This window comes from Trichomycterus rosablanca, chromosome 22 (assembly GCF_030014385.1).
Source record: "Trichomycterus rosablanca isolate fTriRos1 chromosome 22, fTriRos1.hap1, whole genome shotgun sequence".
NCBI classification, from domain to species: Eukaryota; Metazoa; Chordata; class Actinopteri; order Siluriformes; family Trichomycteridae; genus Trichomycterus; species Trichomycterus rosablanca.
In genome coordinates, this window is record NC_086009.1 from 2,143,127 (window position 1) to 2,163,277 (window position 20,151).

At 41.1% G+C, this 20,151-nt stretch overlaps 1 protein-coding gene across 3 annotated transcripts; it reads right to left on the reverse strand.

Annotated features, from left to right (window-relative positions):
• Positions 1-160: 160 nt before the first annotated feature.
• Positions 161-13,405, reverse strand: bcl2l12 (BCL2 like 12). Of its 3 annotated transcripts, none has more exons than XM_062984757.1 (8): positions 13,233-13,405; positions 5,131-5,299; positions 4,194-4,446; positions 3,143-3,335; positions 2,416-2,523; positions 2,220-2,302; positions 1,289-1,549; positions 161-381 (listed from the first exon to the last, which is right to left on the reverse strand). In XM_062984757.1, exons 2-8 carry the CDS (start codon positions 5,295-5,297, stop codon positions 343-345), a joined length of 1,104 nt encoding a protein of 367 aa, XP_062840827.1. In that variant the 5' UTR covers positions 5,298-5,299; positions 13,233-13,405; the 3' UTR covers positions 161-342. The 3 variants fall into 3 exon arrangements, with proteins under 3 accessions (XP_062840827.1, XP_062840826.1, XP_062840825.1); XM_062984756.1 differs by lacking the exon at positions 13,233-13,405 and adding an exon at positions 6,619-6,677; XM_062984755.1 differs by lacking the exon at positions 13,233-13,405 and having other exon boundaries at positions 5,131-5,547.
• Between the last annotated feature and the right edge of the window lie 6,746 nt (positions 13,406-20,151).

Here is a 20,151-nt window from a genome sequence, read left to right on the forward strand (position 1 = left end):
CTGTTATTCATTACGCCTCAAATCAAACGCTGATTGGACGATATTTTGCTATTTAAAAGTCAGTGCTGTTAACAAATCAGCTTGCACATTTATAGCTGGTGTTTGCAACTCTGTAAACAATAAAACCCAGACAGCGGTGTTTTGTAAAACTTATATTCTGGTATAAAAATGTACATTAAAAAACAGCATCAGCACATTTTCAAATAAACATAAATATATGTGTGTAAAAGTCACACTGGTGATCAGTAGTGTTGATGTCCGAGGTCTTTGTGCACATTTTTGCATAGTCTGTATTAAAACGAGGTAAAGCACCAACATTCTACACATCTCAAATCACTTCCATTAGTCGAACTCCTGAGCCTCCATCTGTGCGATGCTCTCCTGCAAACAACAACAACAACAAACAAGAGTAAATACAAGCAGCCCAGATACAACACATTAACTTTACTGACTCAATGCTGCCACCTACTGGCAGATACACACAAAACATGGACTGTAGTTTTGCACAGAACTTATAATATTATAATTATTATACATATTATAACTTATAATTATTTTACTGTTCCTGCTTTTCATTTCTTCACGTGATCAGCAACAAGCTTCAGTGGTGGTGGGATTTTCTTTATGGCATAGTCTCAGTGCCCATGGCAAGGTAAAGCTTGCTTGAATGTGGACAGTGCCAACTCTCGGTTTCAGCAACTTCTCATTCATGGCAACCTTGGTGTTTTTGTCCGACATCTGAGCTATCCAAGTCATACTATATGGCCAAAAGTATCCGGACACCTGACCATGAGCTTGTTGGACATTCAGTTTTAAAAACAAGTGGTATAAAAAACCTCTGTGAGGTCTTTTCTGTTGAGTGGGGCTGGATGAGGTCAGGGATCTGTGCAGGACACTGGAGTGTTATGGAACTTGCTCATGCTGGAACTGAAAAGGGCCTTCCCTAAAGTGTTGTTGCAATGTTTGAAGCATATAATTTCCTTTACATAACTGATTTATTTCCCCTGTATGCAACTGTTGTGGATTAAACACATGAATTCAAAGATTTTAAGTGGTGTCCCAATACTTTTGTCCATATCGTTTCCTCGCAGCAAAAGACAAGGGTTTGGATTTTCTTCCAGATCTCTGGTCTTTGTAATAGTCCATAACAATCAGAACGACATGTTTTGTGTTATTAAGGTAAGTGACGCATTATTAACATGCAACAATTCATGATATTGGAGCTGAAGAAAACGATATCAGAAATGTTAACGTCGTTACAGGAGGTCAGCGATCGGATGACACTCACCCATCCACCATGACTCTTCACCCAGGGAGCGAAGTTCTCCATGTAGCGCTCCGCGTAACCTTCCACGCGCTGCGTGACCCCCGTCGCGGTGACCACCCGCCGCGTCACCTCCATGGTGATGGCCACACGCCGCAGGGTGGGGCTTTCAGGAGCCGGGAGGGGAGGTTCTATGGTTTCGTTGGCGTAGGTGTCCAGCAGTCTGGCGAACGAGGCGTAGGACAGGCGGTTCAGGGAGGATCGCAGGAACGGGTTCGCTTCAATCTGTAAAATATCCCAGCATTATTAATACCAGATCAAACCCAAGTGGATTAGATTAGAAGATCCAACCATGAACTTCAGGTGTGATTAGAGACCCTGAGAGCTCTGCTGCTCTCGATCCACACAAACCTCTGAAGATTATGGAAGTGAAGCTGCTTAATTTAGGGAACTAATATATAAAAAGTAGTATATCAGCCTGCTATAAATACAGGGTGTTTATATCCCCCAAATTTTCTCCCTAGTCTAGTCATGTCTAATTACCCTGATTGCGTAACGCTTCCCCTCTACCGGTACTACCCTCCAGTGCTGAGTGAGGAGAGCCGCACCCGACACACGCCCCCTCCGACACGTGTGCAGCACCAGTCGAGTTCATATGCGGATCAGCTTTGTGTACGGAGAGCCACACCCGCACTCTGTGTGGCGCCATCGATCAGCCAGCAGAGGTCGCAATTACACCAGCCATGAGGAACCCCGGTCTGGCTCCCACCCTGTATGAACAACAGCCAATCATTGTTCATGTGGGCGCCCATCCCAGCCGGATGGCAGAGCTGAGATTCAAAATGACGATGTGTGTGTGTGTGTGTGTGAGATTCATTATTCATTAATATAATTAGTTCATAACTCCATAATATGTGGACAGTCTGAACCTGGGTGTGCACCGTGTGCTGCTCACCTTTTCATTCATAGCGTCTCCCTCCATGGTCAGCAGGTGAACCAGCTGTTGTACGATGGCTTCTTTATTTTCTTTGTTTTCCTCTGTGCACAAACAAAAAGAATTATGGGTAAAAAACCAGGGGAAACCAGATGAGCAGGACTCTGTAACGTGATCTGTGTGAATCGTCCTGTACAAAACGAGAGGCTTCGTTTACCTTTGGGTTTGAACGCTTCAGGTTTGGTCGGGGACTTCCTCCTCACGGTTCGCTGTGCGATCCGGTCCAGTTTCTCGGCCACGCCGTCGTAGAATGCAGGAGGGTGAGCTAAAACACAAACAAACACTCAGAAATGCTTCCAAATGTTGTGAGTTCTGTTCCCACTGAGACATTAAATCCCCGTTTAACTCCATGAACATGAACACAGCTACATACATGCACAAGTGCACATACTATACATGCACCATATGATTAGATTAGATTCAACTTTATTGTCATTACACATGTACAAGTACAAGGCAACGAAATGCAGTTTAGTATCTAACCAGAAGTGCAATAAGCAGCAAGTGCAGGATGTACAGTATCTACGATATACATTGTTTACAGGATATGGGCAGTGGTATGAACAAGATATACAGGTGAATATATTATTGAATGTATTGTAAACAAGATATATATATATATATAGACATAATATACAGATTAAGGTGCAGATTAAGATTAAGGTGATACAGATTAAGGGGCTATGAACATAATAGAGGAATGTATATATATATAAAGCATGATAGACAGATGTATACGGTATAGATGGAAATTATGAACACATGAGATATGTACAAATCTTGGTATGAGGTATGTACCAATGATATATATGGCCAAAAGTATTAACAAACAAACACAAATTATCTAATATTATAATAAATCTCACTTGTACACGATAACTTACTTGGAGACAGAACGGGTTTGGGAGGCTGAACCTCCTTATCGATAGGCAGCGATCCTGGACGCGTCGGCCGAACATCTTCCTTCTTAGTGCTTTTTTTCCTGAAGATTTCCGGCAGCTTGAGTTTGTTCTTCTTTTTCTTTTTCTCGTCAGTCTTTTGTTCGGTTTCCTCCTCCGATGCCGAGGATTTTACATCCTTTTAGGAAACAAAACAAACAGAAGTATTAAATATTACCGTGTTAAAATAATCAAGTACAAATAAAGTACAAATATTTTCTCTCTGAACATTACCAGTAAACTACACCGAGCAGGCATAACATTCTGAGCACTTACAGGTGAAGTGAATAACACTGATTATCTCTTCATCACGGCACCTGTTAGTGGGGGGGATATATCAGGCAGCGAGTGAACATTTGATCCTCAAAGTTGATGTTAGAAGCAGCAAAAATGGGCGAGCGTGAGGATCTGAGCGAGTGTGACGAGGGCTAAATTGTGATGGCTAGACGACTGTGTCAGAGCATCTCCAAAACTGCAGCTCTTGTGGGGTGTTCCCGATCTGCAGTGGTCAGTATCTATCAAAAGTGGTCCAAGGAAGGAACAGTGCTAAACCGGCGACAGGGTCATGGGCGGCCAAGGCTTATTGATGCACGTGGGGAGCGAAGGCAGACGAGCTACTGTAGCTCAAACTGCTGAAGAAGTTCATGCTGGTTCTGATAGAAAGGTGTCAGAATACACAGAGCATCACAGTTTGTTGTGTATGGGGCTGCATAGCCGCAGACCAGTCAGGGTGCCCATGCTGACCTTGGGAACTTGCCCCACCTCACAGCTTACAGGAGTTAAAGGATCTGCTGCTGACATCTTGGTGCCAGATACCACAGCACACCTTCAGGGGTCTAGTGGAATCCATGCCTCGACGGATCAGGAGGACCAACGCAATATTAGGAAGGTGGTCATAATGTTATGCCTCTTCGGTGTATGTTGGTCAAGAAAGCAAACAACCTTTGCAAAAAACTTGTGATTTGAACTGGACCTGCAGGACTAAACTTGTGTTTACCTCCGTGAAGCTCTGCACTACAGAAGGAACGCTGCCGCCCCTGAGTGGTGCAGCCGGCGCCCCCTGCTTGTCCACAGAGCCTTTCAGGGTGGGGTCATTGGCGGAATCTTTCTTGCCGTGCCGCGGACGGGGCCGGAGGCGTCTTTTGATCAGGTTTTTAATATCGTGTTTCCTTTCCTCCGCCGCGCTGATCTTCTCATCCAGAGAGTCCCACCCGCTCTCGTCTTTCTTCTGTTTCTCCTTCACCAGCGCGCTAGAAATGTCAGACGGAGAACATAAAAAAGGGTTTTAAATGTATTCGTAGTCGTATCCAATTACCCAGTTGTATCTCCTCTGTACTCCTGCAGACCCTGACCGAGGATGGCCGTATTTAAGACGCCCACTCCACTGCTACAACAGGTTCACACAGGGATCAGTATCGCAAACATAGGGTCATGCACTGATCTTCCTAATCCCCTGCCTGTGCAGGGGGTAACCCTTCGACCCTCCCACACTCAGACACAGCCAAGTGTGTGTAGGCACCCGGCTGGCCGATAGCACAAAAGACTCGAACTTGAGATCTCAGCAGCGGTGGGCTGACGTGTTTTAATGCTGCACCACTTGTGCACCCCATAAATAACAGCTTTAATAATATGAGAGGATATTTGTGCATAAATATAATATAAATATTAATATAATATAATAATAACATGATAAAAGCATTCAGCAAAACATTTACCCTGTATTACCCTTATAAAAAGTTTAAAAAATCATTAAAATCCCCCTAATGCTTATTAGAAGCGTATTTTAATCTTTGACTACAACTGTGTATGGATGAGATTTTGGACTATATAAACTTCTAATACTTGGTATTAACATTTTCGCTCCTATAAAAAACTAAGGCAGCAAACAACAAACACAGAACTGACTTGGTTGCTCGACTCAGATATTGTCTTACCTGTATTTGTTGGGGTCACAATATGCACCGCCGATCCTGCCGGGGCGATCCGAGAGCGGAAGAGAGAGGGCATGGCGGAGGAAACTCTTCAGAACCAGGTGCGTCTCTGCTTTCACATCTATGAGAGAGGGTGTGGGGGAGGGAGGACCAGCCAGCTCCTCAGACATCCCTGAACAAGACGAGAAGATCAAATCCATGAAGAATTAAAACCGGCAACAATCGGACAAGTTTGATCAGAGCTGCTGTTTAAACCCACAGTAGTTAGCAAAGAAAAAAAACACTCAAAGGTTTTCCTGCTGTGTTCTGATGTGTATGTTCACATTCAGGTGAGCTACATATATTTTATATTAATAAACAAAAATGGGGAAATAGTTGTTTCCATCGGTGTATAGACAAGAGAACCATTTAATATCGGCATCGGCCCAGAATTCCTATACACCGATCAGCCATAACATTAAAACCACCTCCTTGTTTCTACACTCACTGTCCATGTTATCAGCTCCACTTACCATATAGAAGCACTTTGTAGTTCTACAATTACTGACTGTAGTCCATCTGTTTCTCTGCATGCTTTGTTAGCCCCCTTTCATGCTGTTCTTCAATGGTCAGGACCCCCACAGGACCACCACAGAGCAGGTATTATTTAGGTGGTGGATCATTCTCAGCACTGCAGTGACACTGACATGGTGGTGGTGTGTTAGTGTGTGTTGTGCTGGTATGAGTGGATCAGACACAGCAGCGCTGCTGGAGTTTTTAAACACCTTACTGTCACTGCTGGACTGAGAATAGTCCACCAAACAAAAACATCCAGCCAACAGCGCCCTGTGGGCAGCGTCCTGTGACCACTGATGAAGGTCTAGAAGATGACCAAATCAAACAGCAGCAATAGATGAGCGATCGTCTCTGACTTTACATCTACAAGGTGGACCGACTAGGTAGGAGAGTCTAACAGAGTGGACAGTGAGTGGACACGGTATTTAAAGCCTCCAGCAGCGCTGCTGTGTCTGATCCACTCATACCAGCACAACACACACTAACACACCACCACCATGTCAGTGTCACTGCAGCGCTGAGAATGATCCACCACCTAAATAATACCTGCTCTGTGGTGGTCCTGTGGGGGTCCTGACCATTGAAGAACAGGGTGAAAGCAAGGTTAAAAAGTATGTAGAGAAACAGATGGACTACAGTCAGTAATTGTAGAACTATAAAGTGCTTCTATATGATAAGTGGAGCTGATAAAATGGACAGTGAGTGTAGAAACAAGGTTATGGCTGATCGATCACACAACACAGCAAACAAATATTCCAACCACTGACTTGATTGTTTTGTGAAACTCTTCCATCATGTCATCACAAAGCCTCACCTTTAATAACCTCAGATAATCAGATCCTCTACACACACACACACACACACACACACACACACACACACACACACACACACAACTCAAAGCACAGAGTCCTAATAACCAGCGTGGAGACTTACGAATTCTGCTTGGTGGCATTCTTCCAGATTCCTCCTCGCCTAAACACCATGAGCCAGTTTCTCTCTCGCTCGGGCCGGTCGAGACGGAGATGTTATCGCGCTGTGAGAGGATGGACTGAAATCCACGGCACTTCCTCTCACCCAGAGAAATATACTCACTTGATTAAAATATTTCCCTTTCTCTCTTTCACAATAAATTCCACTGAGTAAGCTTCAGGCTGACGTATGCAATAGTGGAATTATCAATCTGAATGTAGTTGTTTTGACAGGGTGCCAATAAAAAAAAAAACAGCGTCTGGTTAGATGGCGCAACAATGCTGACTTATAGCAGGGATTTTTCTTCGGCTTTGTTCCTGTTTATTGACGTCACAGTGGTGCTGTTTTCCTCTCACTTGCGTCTGTTTTCTACTGCTCTAATATCAGTCAGAGAATTGTTTTCTTTTATTATTTACTAGTCTGAATTACTGTAAAACTGAGCTGTTTAACAACACATAGCAGAAGCATCAGCATATAAACAAGAGCTCAAGTCCAGCACAGTCATAAACAATTACTCATGTAGGTACAGTTTCCTTCCTAGCCCGGTCAAAGACCAGAAACAAATACAATTTCAACAAACAGGTACAGTGTTTTCATCACCGAGTAACAGCAGGAGTGTAAACCTGAATTATTGTGAGAACTTTAAGTCTTTATTAATGTAAAACAGAGTAAAAACAGGGTGTCCGACACTTTTTCTACTGTTTGGTTTGCTTGTGGCTTACCAAATTGCACGGTTAGCTTTGATTGCCACAACTAACCAGAGCTGCGTTTTAGTTGATTAACCTGATCTGCAAATTATACACTGACATGGTGGTGGTGTGTTAGTGTGTGTTGTGCTGGTATGAGTGGATCAGACACAGCAGCGCTGCTGGAGTTTTTAAACACCTCACTGTCACTGCTGGACTGAGAATAGTCCACCAACCAAAAATATCCAGCCAACAGCACCCCGTGGTCAGCGATCTGTGACCACTGATGAAGGTCTAGAAGATGATCGACTCAAACAGCAGCAATAGATGAGCGATCGTCTCTGACTTTACATCTACAAGGTGGACCGACTAGGTAGGAGTGTCTAATACAGTGGACAGTGAGTGGACACAGTATTTAAAAACTCCAGCAGCGCTGCTGTGTCTGATCCACTCATACCAGCACAACACACACTAACACACCACCACCATGTCAGTGTCACTGCAGTGCTGAGAATCATCCACCACCTGAATAATACCTGGTCTGTGGTGGTCCTGTGGGGGTCCTGACCATTGAAGAACAGGGTGAAAGCAAGGTTAAAAAGTATGTAGAGAAACAGATGGACTACAGTCAGTAATTGTAGAACTACAAAGTGCTTCTATATGGTAAGTGGAGCTGATAACATGCTCAGAAATGGCTTGAGAAAATCTATGATCTACATCCAAAGATCTGTACAGTTACCTAAAAAATCAATTGAAATGGTAGTGATAGTGGAACTCAGTGGTGAAGGTACTTGACTAGTCATTGGAAGGTTGCCAGTTCAAGCCCCATTAACGCCTGTTGGGCCACTGATCAATGCTCTAAACCCTCAACTGCTCAAGTTGCATTCAGTGATAATTGTAAGTCGCTTTGGATGAAAGCGTCTGCTAAATGCAGCTCACTAGAAAATCTAAAACCATAAACGAATAAAATAACGTTATAAACAGACACTGCAGGAGTAAAAACGACAGTAACGTGAATGTAAGTAAAAAAATCTTTGGTTGGTTATTAAATATTGGAAGAATTTAAGAGGGAACTGAAAGTAAAAGCTCTTGTTATGCACATGAGTGTCACACAATCAGAAGCTGAATCAGACCTGGAAGTTCCAGCTTGTTCACATTTCAGCTATTTTACACACGACAAATAATACGATAATACGCCACCACGAGCACACAAACAACTGCTCGATGCTGCATTCCTGCCTGAGCTAGCTATTCAGCTGATACGTTTCTACAGAAGCGAATACGGACGATAGCACATGCTGACACGTCTTTTTTTAGCTCTCACTGCTAACCTTCTCAACATGTCATTTCTAAACAGTCTGAGTGAACCGTGCTGGAGTTTCTGAAGCGTGCGGCACGGTGGCGAACACCAGCGCACTCCCTAAAAGAGAATCTGAGCTGACACACCCCACATAAACACCCCGAGCATTTACATGGCTGCAACTGAACAGAACAATTAAAGGGAAAGTCCGTTGTTTTTTCCTGCATGTTTTAGTGTTTAAAATGTCTCACATGATCGTATATGAATCATAAATTGGACTTATGAACCTACAAGAATATTCAGCCCAGCAAACGTCACTTATCATGTTAGATATCAGATTTATTAATCATGTGTTTTTCCCAATATTAATTTATGAATCTATAAGCAATACAAAAAACCCAAACATTTTATTTAAAACTTGTTGGGCAAACAGTAAACGTGTATAATTTATTTATTTGGGACAGTGGTAGCTCAGTGAACTACATTTACATTTTCGGCATTTAGCAGATGCTTTTATCCAAAGCGACTTTGGCAGTGGCAACAGTGGCAACCTGGCAGTGGTGAGGTTTGAACCAGCAACCTTCTGCTTACTAGTCCAGTACCTTAACCGCTAGACTACAACTGTCCTAGCAAGCCCCACTGCCACCAAGTTACCACTGCTGGGCCCCTGAGCAAGGCCCTTGACCCTCAATTGCTCAAACTGTATCAGTCGTAATTGTAAGTTGCTTTGGATAAAAGCAGCTGTTAAATGCCACAAACATACATTTTAATGCCATGTTTAACACATAAGTGTCATTTTATGGCAAAATAGGAATAATAACCTAGATTAAGATCTATTCTTGTGTTGTCTTGAGTAAGAGTTTATTTTATTATTCCAGGTATGTGCTCTTGTTGTCTCTCCTTGGTATATTTAGGGCATTCTGTATGTGTTTTATGGTTAAACATCTGTATTGAAACTTCTGTATTACACCCCCCCCCCCCCCCCCCCCCCCATTCTTTCTTTTATTTGTTCCACCCTCAAACCAGTCATGAATGGTACTTGATAAAGTGGAAACTGGAGCATCAGGTCTCATTGTTAAAGAAAATCTAGTTACCAATAATGGGAAGAAAGGAAACAAAGAAAAAAGAGAGAAAATAGAGGGAAACAATTGTTTGTTTGTTTGTTAATTAGGATTATAACGTCATGTTTTACACTCTTGGTTACATTCATGACAGGAACGGTAGTTACTCATTACACAAGAGTCATTAGTTCACAAGTTTATATCAAACACAGTCATGGACAATTTAGTGTCTCCAATTCACCTCACTTGCATGTCTTTGGACTGTGGGAGGAAACCGGAGCTCCCGGAGGAAACCCACACGGACACGGGGAGAACTCCACACAGAAAGGACCCGGACCGGCCCACCTGGGAATCGAACCCAGGACCTTCTTGCTGTGAGGTGACAGTGCTACCCACTTAGCTTATTTGTGCCCCCAATTCTTTCTTTTATTTACATAAAATGGTTTGTTCCGCCCTCATACTAGGCGTGAATGGTACATGATAGAGTGGGAACAGGAGCATCAGGTCTCATTTTTAAAGAAAATATAGTTACCGCAAATTGGTAGAAAGGAAACTAGTGAGAAACTAGAGGGAAAATAATTAAAATTTTACAATTAAATGTACATTTTTATTGTAAAAACTAAATCTTACAGCCTACTTTCCTACTATCTTCGAGTCTCAAGCTACCAGGAACAGTGGTCTCTCACCAAGGTAAACAGAAATCCTACACAGTCACCTCATGCTGAGAGGAAATCTGTCTGAATAGTGAAATTTTATCTAACACACAAAACCCAGTCCTACTGTAAATGAGAAGCTGATGGAACGCGTGTCCAAAATCGAGCAAGCTTGACACGTGCACCCGAGCTCCTGTTTTTCCTGTGTTCAAGTGATCAGCGACAAACTTCAGTCGAGCTTAAAAGTGCTAATTTTTAATGTGTGGCAGCCCCTTGGCAGAGCACACTGTTCCATGCACCGTTAAACAGGCATAGACAAACTAGTCTAATTTATATAGATACACCCGTGTAGGACACCAGGCCACAAGGTTCAATGACATTGTGCTGTATGTATATTTTATGTAGCAGTTTTTTTTTTTTTTTTTTTTTAGAATAAACGTACTAGAGCTTTATAAGAACGTAAATAAATACAAGTAATTTCTTTGTAGGGAAAAAAGTTACAGCTTTACTTACCTGTAACAGATTTATTGATGAGTTTTTGTTGCTGTGCTCTCAAAGACCTTCAGATCAACTGTATATTGTGAACAAGTTTTATATCTATAAATACACGAAACACGTCCTCATCATTAAATCATAGATAAAGACACCTCCGCCCTCTTAATTGCAGGAAAACATTCAGCCTGAATAAGAACAAGAGCCCAGCAGTATGAGGACGTTCTGAATGATGGACTGTTTTATGCTTGTGGTATTGAAGCTGAAACTGGCAGCGGTTTAGAGCTTTCTGACATTAAGATGAACCAGTTCTGACTAGAAGGTCAAATCAACTGAAGAGAGATACAGAAAAATAAAAATTAACTATAATGGATTTAGGAAGTATTCATTTTTTCCCTCAATCTATACTTAATGACTAATAATGACAAAGTGAAAACATTTTAGAGCTTTTTAATAATTAATCAAAGAACATAAAAATCAAGAACTGAAATATCTTATTCACAAAAGTATTCAGATGCTTTGCTGCAAGCACAACGTCTGGCAAAAAACACAGTGGGCACTCAGGTGATAACCCACCACCAACATTGTGGTAGGAGTTAAAATATCCGCTGTGCTATCGACCGACTGGGCGTCTACACGGACACAAGACTGTCTGTCTCTCTATAGAGAGCAGGGACATTGGCCGAGAAGAAATTCCTCTTATTGTGGACACATTATGAGAAGAACCAGCACATTGGAAATGACAGTCATGCTTGGAAGAGTTGAAGGTATAAGAGGACGAGGATGACCAGCAACAAGATAGATGGATAGAACTCAGAGAAAGAGAGGATACTCTGGAGAGAAACACTATCCATGTGCTCAACAGGAGTCAGAATCGAATTGGCTCATATGTCAAACTTTTATATAATGTAAAGCGAAACCATACGGCAATAAATTATTATTCACGGTCGATACACACTAGACGTATCTAATATACACAGGTCAACAACACAGCAGCACCTAACGGTTCCAACCTAAATATTTTAACTATTTTTAATAATGAAAACTCAAGGTTTTTATATGGTTAAACGCTTTTATCATCTATCAAACAGCAGGTCTATTAAAACTACTAGCACCAAACCAAAACTGCATTTCAATACATCTACAAAAGTAAAACCCATGTTAAAGATTAATTTCTTTATTTGTACCAGAATTGATGTTGATTTTGTTCATAATCAGAAGCATTAAGCATTTTAGAAGGTGCTTAAGTCAAACCATAACCAGTTTCTTACCAAAAACACTTTGTTTGGTTTTCTTGAGCAAACCTGGTAACGTAAAATCTACTATTGGCAAATATATTCTACTAGAATAAAGTATAATTACAATAACTAAGTGTTTCTGCGTCCTTAATATACAGTATAGAAATAGAACATATAAAGATGTTATTTTGTCTTATGGCCCCAATATAAGCACAATGCTTAGTATAACAGAGCAGAATAAGATTATTGCCAATCAAAAAGTGTAACAATTGGTTTAAACAAACTGTTTAAGACACAAATGCAACACACTAGTCAGTATTTATAAAGACACGGTGTTTTAAACACATTTACATGTGTGTTGTTCCTCCAGTTTCATTACAGAGGGCGTCAAGAGACACTAAGTTCAGTATCAGTAAATCTGTTCCATTCTAGAACTACGGTGTTTTGTAGAACTACAAAACAAGAACGAAAAAAACAAAAACAATTTAAGCTTAATATTATAAATTAAATACATATCATTATTTACTCAATACATTCTCACAAAATACACAATTCTTCAAAGCTCTGGAGTCGACTCTGCAATCACACATTTTTGCAGTTAAGGAGTCGATTCTCCAGCGTCGACTCCCAGCCCAAAACGGCTCTTCTGGAAATTGTAAAGTCGACTTCACACAGTTTTCTCGATTGTTCCAAATACCACCAGAATTGCGCTACATACACAAATACGTTTATAATACTTGAAGTTATTATGCGATTCCGAAGCAATGTTTTGTCTTGATTCGAACACAGCCTCTCTAGCAATTATTGAGCCATTACACATATTACAAACCACAAAACTGGAGATAACTGAATTTATTGACTATTACTTTTAATATTAACTTTGAAATAAACACACATATATATTTATTAAACTTTTGATTAAGTACATGTTACTAGCAAGATTTGTATCCAGGAGTCACTGGAATCCAGGAGTCGATTCTGTTATCGACTCACAGTCCCAAGTTACCTGTCCAGCTCTGCGTGTTATTTTGTCACCTCTCATATTAAGTCCCAGGTAACTACTTATATTTTTGCAATTCGACTCTATATATAATATTACATTTAATACGAGAAACGTAAATAGTCTATAGTAAAGCTGTTTTTCATACCTTTAGCAGTGAGTTTCGGCTCGGCTCGACTATGAACAGTCCATTTAGCTCCAAGTTACGGCGTATTCACGAAGCTTTTGGTATCTTAAATGGCAGCAATTATGAACAGTAAAACCACTTAATTTTCTTAATGATGTTAAACTTTAAAGGAGGAGAAAACTTGTTAAAAGTAACTAAATGTGCCGCTGTTTTAACTTTTGTTCTGTAAACATGAATGAACAGCATCAGTGACTCCTCTCGAATAGCGTCATCCAAGCCCCGCCCATACTGTATTGCCCTGTCTCAAACAGCATACTAGCATACTAAGCAGTATGTCAAAGTAGTACGCGATTCCGGCTACCAATCAACGCCGAGTTCAAACACAGAAAGCGAACGCCATTTCTGTATACTACCATACTATGTAGTATAAAAAGGTAGTGCGTATTGGTTTAGCATGTGTAGAACAGGATAGGAAGGAATGCATCGAGTTTAGTACACTATGCTAGGCAGATAATGCTTAAAAGGCAAGTTTTATAATGTAAGTAAAATAGCTAAATAATTAAAGACAATTTTATGTTTATGTAAACGAATTTAAAACTTTGACATTTAACGTCACAACGCGCCCGTACTGTCTTTAATATACGTTCCTGTGTTTACAAAATTACCGTAAATACCAGTTCAATGCTCATGCACATTCCTCCAAAGCTCCACTGAGATTGTGCTATTTATACTAGCTGTGATTTGACAAAACAGGGCTGGTATATTATCTAAAACCTTCATTCCAGCACAAGAACTGGCAATAAAAAACAAATATTTTGAATTTAGTATTGTAATATTACATACACAGCCTTACATTTAGTACACACACACACACACACACACACACACACACTGCAGGTTATTTGTTGATTACCTGTAACACGTTTCCTCTTCTTATAAGAGCTCCTTACAGTCTGATAAGTGTCACACAGCTGAAATCATGTTTTCTTAACAGCTGGTGTCCCCAGTTCCCGAATAATTACAGAACATAGGTTTAGAAAGGTGACGTGACACAGTAGTAAACATGTCCCTGACCTAATGTTGTTGGAATGTATAGCAGAAATTCAATTTAGAATGAGTGCCTACATACAAAACCAAAGTAAGTAGTTACACAACACTGACGTGTCCTAGGCTTCAGGGCAAGTCTCTAAATGTCTAAGACGAGATCCTAATGAACATCTGTAAAGAGATCTAAAGAGGCCATTCACAGATCCTCGCTATTCATTTTGATGGTGCCTATGAAGAATTGGATAAACTGCCCAAATCCAGGATTGAAAAAACTTGTAGAGATGCATCTAAGAGGATTTGCAGATGTGATTGCTGCCAAAGAATCTATGACTACTTTTGCAAATGTGGTTAATTAAATATAGATTTAAATATAGGTAGAAATGTCAGTTATATTCATCCCGAATCAAATCCACAACACAAGAAAGTGAATATTTATCCACTGTAGAATTATCTGTATAAATTAATTTGATATATTACTGCATTGTACAGATGTTTATTAAATATGTGGTGTGTATTCTGGTCAGTTAGCTTCTAATGGTGAATCTGTCTTACACATATAAACTATACATGGATGGTGATCTTGACTGGTTCTAATTAAGGTGTACGGAGACCATGATGGCATTTATGGATTTCTTTTATAAGCACTGACGTTTACACAGCAGGACAGTCAGTAGATATTGGCATTTAGAGTTTGATCGGTCATGACTTAAATCAGAGCTATCAGAGGAATGTGGTGAAGATGCTTCACTCAGTGATGAATTACATTTATTCAGCTGCTGTGTCGTCACACTGACGCTTGCTTGGGAAAGATGCATTGAGTCTGTACAGAAGGTTATGGAACACCGTGACCTTACTGTAGTCTATTACTGGTAACACAGTGTTGCTAACAAGTTGAGCTTGTTCATTCTTGCCAGTGAGAAGTTTTGCATGTTTGTCTGATATGGGTCTCTTCCAGGTCCTGTTTTTAATTTTTTAATAAAAATATGTGTTGAGGAAATAAGAATTATAACAATAATAATAATAATAATCAAAGGATGATTGCAATTAAATGCCCAAGATTTGCCAAATTTCCAACTATGTTGCATCCACATCTCAACATCCCACCCACCTCCCTTACTGATTGTTTAACAGAAATAATATCCTGGTTTTCGGCAAATCTCCTAAAATTAAACAGTGATAAAACTGAGGTTCTCCTCGTTGGTACTAAAACAACATTATCCAAAACCAACAGCCTGTCTATTGACATTGACAATTTTTCTGTTATCCCCTCAACTCTGGTAAAGAGTTTGGGTGTCATCCTCGAAACTACTTTATCATTCCAAGCCCATATCAATAACATTACCCGGTCTGCTTATTTCCACCTACGTAATATCAGTCGTCTTCGCCCATCTCTTACTCCACATACCACTGCCATTCTTGTTCATAGCCTTGTCACTTCCCGTCTAGACTATTGTAATTCTCTCCTTTTCGGTCTTCCACACAAATCTCTCCATAAGCTTCAACTGGTCCAAAACTCAGCTGCCCGTATTATCACTAGAACCCCTTCTTTCCACCATATCACTCCTGTTCTGTCACAGCTCCACTGGCTCCCGGTCAAGTTTCGCCTCGATTACAAAATCCTTCTTCTCACTTTCAAGGCCATCCATAATCTCGCTCCAACTTATCTCTCTAATCTTCTCACTGTTGCTACTCCCTCTCGTTCTCTCAGATCTTCCTCCTCTATTCACCTTACTGTACCCTCTGCCCATCTCACCACCATGGGGAGCAGAGCTTTTAGTCGCTCTGCTCCCCGACTTTGGAATTCTCTGCCATCTGACTTACGGAACGTAAGCTCTCTCCAACAGTTTAAATCCTCACTTAAGACTCACCTGTTTAGGACAGTCTATAACACCTGATTGGTGCTTTTGCTGTGTCATAGTTTTAACTGCTTTAATTGCTGCTTGTTTGTTTCTTTGTATTTTATTGTTGTGGTGATTGTAAGGTGTCCTTGGGTGTCAGAAAGGTGCCTATGAAATAAAATGTATTATTATTATTATTATCCACATGCCATGTTTGTTATGCTGTTTACCGAGGTGAGTAAACACTTGTGAAGCACCATGATCCAAAATGGTCACACTTCACTGTAAGGCACTGTGGATGCAGCGTCCCTTTTTGGAAGCTTTAATAAAAACACAGAAGAACACCAAAATGTCAAAAAGACCTAAGAATATTGATAACGCCGCTGCTGTGCTGTGAGGGTTTGATTATTCTACACTTGTAACAGCAGGTAGGATAAAGTTAATAGTGTATTTGGTGACAATGGTGGCACACAGTTTTATGTATATTTGTTTATGTGTTTGTAATTTTACATTCATTGCTTCACACTTTTACATTCAGTTGGCAAAATGTGTTGTTACTCCAGTTTTCTTTTGGGTAGTATCAGGTTTGGTTTGATAGTCTGAAATTATAGTGTTACAAATATGCAATAACAGAAGCAAATAGAAGCAGAAACACTTGATTTGTTTTTGGATCACTGTGCAATACAAATACACTTTTATTATTAATGTTTAATAACATTTCTTTCTGATGAATCCTGATGGAGATCATTGGGTCTGAATACTGGATGTGCGGCCTCGCTCAGCCCCCCCCCAAACCCCGCCCAGCGTCAAATTCAGTCTAGACACTGGTACAAGGATTGGGAGAGGATGGAGAAAGGAGTTCTGGAGAATCTCAATAGATGGATCGCTTTGCCCAAGCTGGACTTAGACGAATGATGGTGTTTCTTTGTGCATCTTCTCGTGAAGGCCTGAAAAGAGAGAAAGTGTTCAGTGCACAGTGTTTCCTTTTTTAAAATTTTGCTCAGCTATTGAGGCTAGAAATAAACTGTCAAGAATTAAATGAGAGTCTGTGGCCTGTGTGTGACATAATCATATTTTTTTGTTTTTAAAGAATAGCAAATGTGTTTTCTCTGCAGTTCCTGCACTCCTACAACTCCACAGGGACCATTGGGTGTCCAAACCCCTAGGTTACGAATCCCTGTTTTAGAGAGTGTGCCTAGTAAAGTGTGGCTCTTGTGTTTTTACCAATGCAGTGATTTTAAAGTTTGCTAAATGCTGCTTTATACATCCTCTTGTTAAGAAATGCAACAATACAACACAAAATACTGACATGAAAAACACCATACCTAAAGTTTGCATGAGTGTCAGCAATCATCTGAGCACAATACAAGTATTATCTGCATTGATCTTATTTGATAGAGGTCATAAAACCTGTTAACAATCATGTAAAATGTTTAAAAAGGTAAAATTTAATTACAGAAAAGGCTCAGCCAAAACTGTTCTTCAGTCGTTTTTCTTCATCACCACCAGGGGGCCCACACACACACACACACACACACACACAGCACCGATTCCCACGGCACTAATATTTGCAGTTCACTCATTTCTCTTGTCAACACGTTTGCATATCATTAATTTTTGTATTCTTTTATTAAAGCTAACCTCTTCTGTTAGGGTCCCTGTAGGTAGGTTCGTTTCCACCCAGAAATACTGAGTATACAGATGAAGACACTCTGGACAGGATGCAAGGAGACAATATTCCTCCTGTGTGTTTGGGAGGTGTGAGGAAACCCACACGGACACAGAGAGAACAAACAAAACTCCTCACAGACACAGACAGTGCCCGATCGTGAGGTCCATTTTGTCTATGTTGCTGTTTGGTACCCTACCTACCAGCTGCCTGACCGTGCACCTCCAATAATGGCTTGACAAGTTTGGTGTGAGAACTCCAGTGATCTACACAGAGCTCTGGCCTTAAATCAACTGAACACCTTTGGAATGAACTGGAATGTCAAGCCAAGCCAGGCGCCTGATCCAAAAATAGTGCCCGACCTCAGAAACCCTCTTTTGTCTAAATGGGTGCAGATTCCACCGGACACAGTCTAGAATTTGGAGAACAGAGGAGTAACTGGTCAGAGAGGCAGCTCCGTATTATCACCCATGGTTTTGGGATGGGTTGTGCAACAAGCTCATGGTCAGAATGAGTCTGTGACCTGTGAGGTTTTTACAGAATATCAAATGTGTTTCCTCTGTGTTCCCTGCATTCCCACGACTCTACAGGGACCCTTGGGTGTCCAAACCCCTAGGTTACGAATCCTGACATATAATCGCCCATGGTTTTGGGATGGGTTGTGCACGGTCATGATCAGATGTCCACACATTCTTTAGAACTGCAGACAGGAAAGGAACTAGTCAAAGTGCCTAATAAAAACAGCCATTAATTTATTGTATTAAAAGATCTACGGTTCGAATAGAAGCGCTGGTGATCAGTTTGGGGTGACGGAGGGAGGAAGAGGGGGAGGGGAACAAGCGTCCGATCACGATCGTGAGAAAATGTTGAGAGGCAGGAAAACGACAAATACAACGAACAAACCGAACAACTGAACATCGAGACTCATGAATGTTTCAACTGATTGGATTTGTTATTCAGTTTTTGCAGTTTCTTCTAATGTTAATAATGTTTGTGCACAGTAAAGTGCAAACCCTGCATTACAAATCCAATCAGTCCAAACCTTCATTAACTCACCAGTCGGTGTGTGATGCATCCCTCTCCGTCTGATCCGTCCGTCCCCTCGTCTTCGTTCGCCATTCCCTGTGGTTCACTGTCCCATCTCTGTCTGGGACGTCTTGCTTCCTCAGCGGACACAGACTCGACTCTGCACCTCCGTCCCCGTCGCCCTCTCCATCCCCTCTTGCTTTATTTAGCAGCTGAACTTCCTGCTCCCCCCACCCGCTCCGCCCCTGAAGTCCTTTCCTTCACCCCGGCCTGTGCTCGTTCCCTTAATTTTGGAGTCACTCATTTCGGTCCCCCACCCACACTCACAAAATCACTGTCCACCCCCAACCCGGGGACCAACACAGCTGGGTGGGGCACTTCCTCTCGAACAGGAAGCCAGCCGAAAACACAAACTAAGACTGACTAACAAAGAGAAACTGTAAACGCTGCTGATGTACACAGAGGGAAAGAAGTTCCTCAGCGGTTCTTCAGGGGGCTAATGGGTCTAAAAAAATATTAAAATCTATAAAATACAGATCAAAGTCAGAGAAATCATTTCACCTCTGACTTTGAATCTGCAACGTTTCTTTTTCTAAGACTGAACGATTAAACAGAAGCTCCCGGTATTTCAGACTTCAGTCGATCATTTAATCTTGTTTTGACTTTCTTGCGCAGCAGCATCTTAGAGCAGGTTGATGTCGAGTTTTTTCCAGACCCTGACAAAAAGACCACTGTTCCATGTACTTTTTAATAGGTGCAATCAAACTAGCACAGATAAGTTACAAGAAATATCCACAATGAATACAGGGAGGCACAGTGGCTCGGTGGGTAGCACTGTCACCTTACAGCAAGAATGTTGGGTTTGATTCCCAGGTGGAGCGGTTCCTTTCTGAGTGGAGTTTGCATGTTCTTCCCGTGTCTGTGTAGGTTTCCTCCGGGAGCTCTGGTTTCCTCCCACAGTACAAAGACGTGCAGTCAGGTTTAGCGAAAATGCAATTTAAAATTGGCCATGATTGTATTTGATATTGAACTTGAACTGATGAATCTTGTGTAAGGAGTAACTATCTGGTTACATTAATGTAAGCAAAGTGTGTAAAACATGACGTTAAAATCCTAATAAATAAATCCTCTTCATATGAATAGTGAACTTTACCTGTCAACACTGTTATAAGATCTGAACTGTAAGTTTGTTGCATTAATATCTGGTTGGATTAATATTTGGTTGGATTGGATTAATCGGACGTCTATGTCTTAATCAGCTCATGAGGAAGGCAGGGCGGGGTGTGTTCTGTGTTCTGTGGTTCCTAGGGAGTGAACAGATGAACAGATAGAGGGTGGGTTAGAGATGGGACCGATCTGG

What these genes read in the sequence shown, in the direction of transcription:
- bcl2l12 (XM_062984755.1), bottom strand. Translation starts at nt 5,327, where the DNA reads ATGGATTTGATCTTCTCGTCTTGTTCAGGGATGTCTGAGGAGCTGGCT. An exon ending in CAAACCCGTTCTGTCTCCAA is followed by an intron (nt 2,524 to 3,142) that starts GTAAGTTATCGT and finishes TTTGTGTTTTAG; the next exon opens with CTCACCCTCCTGCATTCTAC. An exon ending in TGAAGCGTTCAAACCCAAAG is followed by an intron (nt 2,303 to 2,415) that starts GTAAACGAAGCC and finishes GTTTGTGCACAG; the next exon opens with AGGAAAACAAAGAAAATAAA.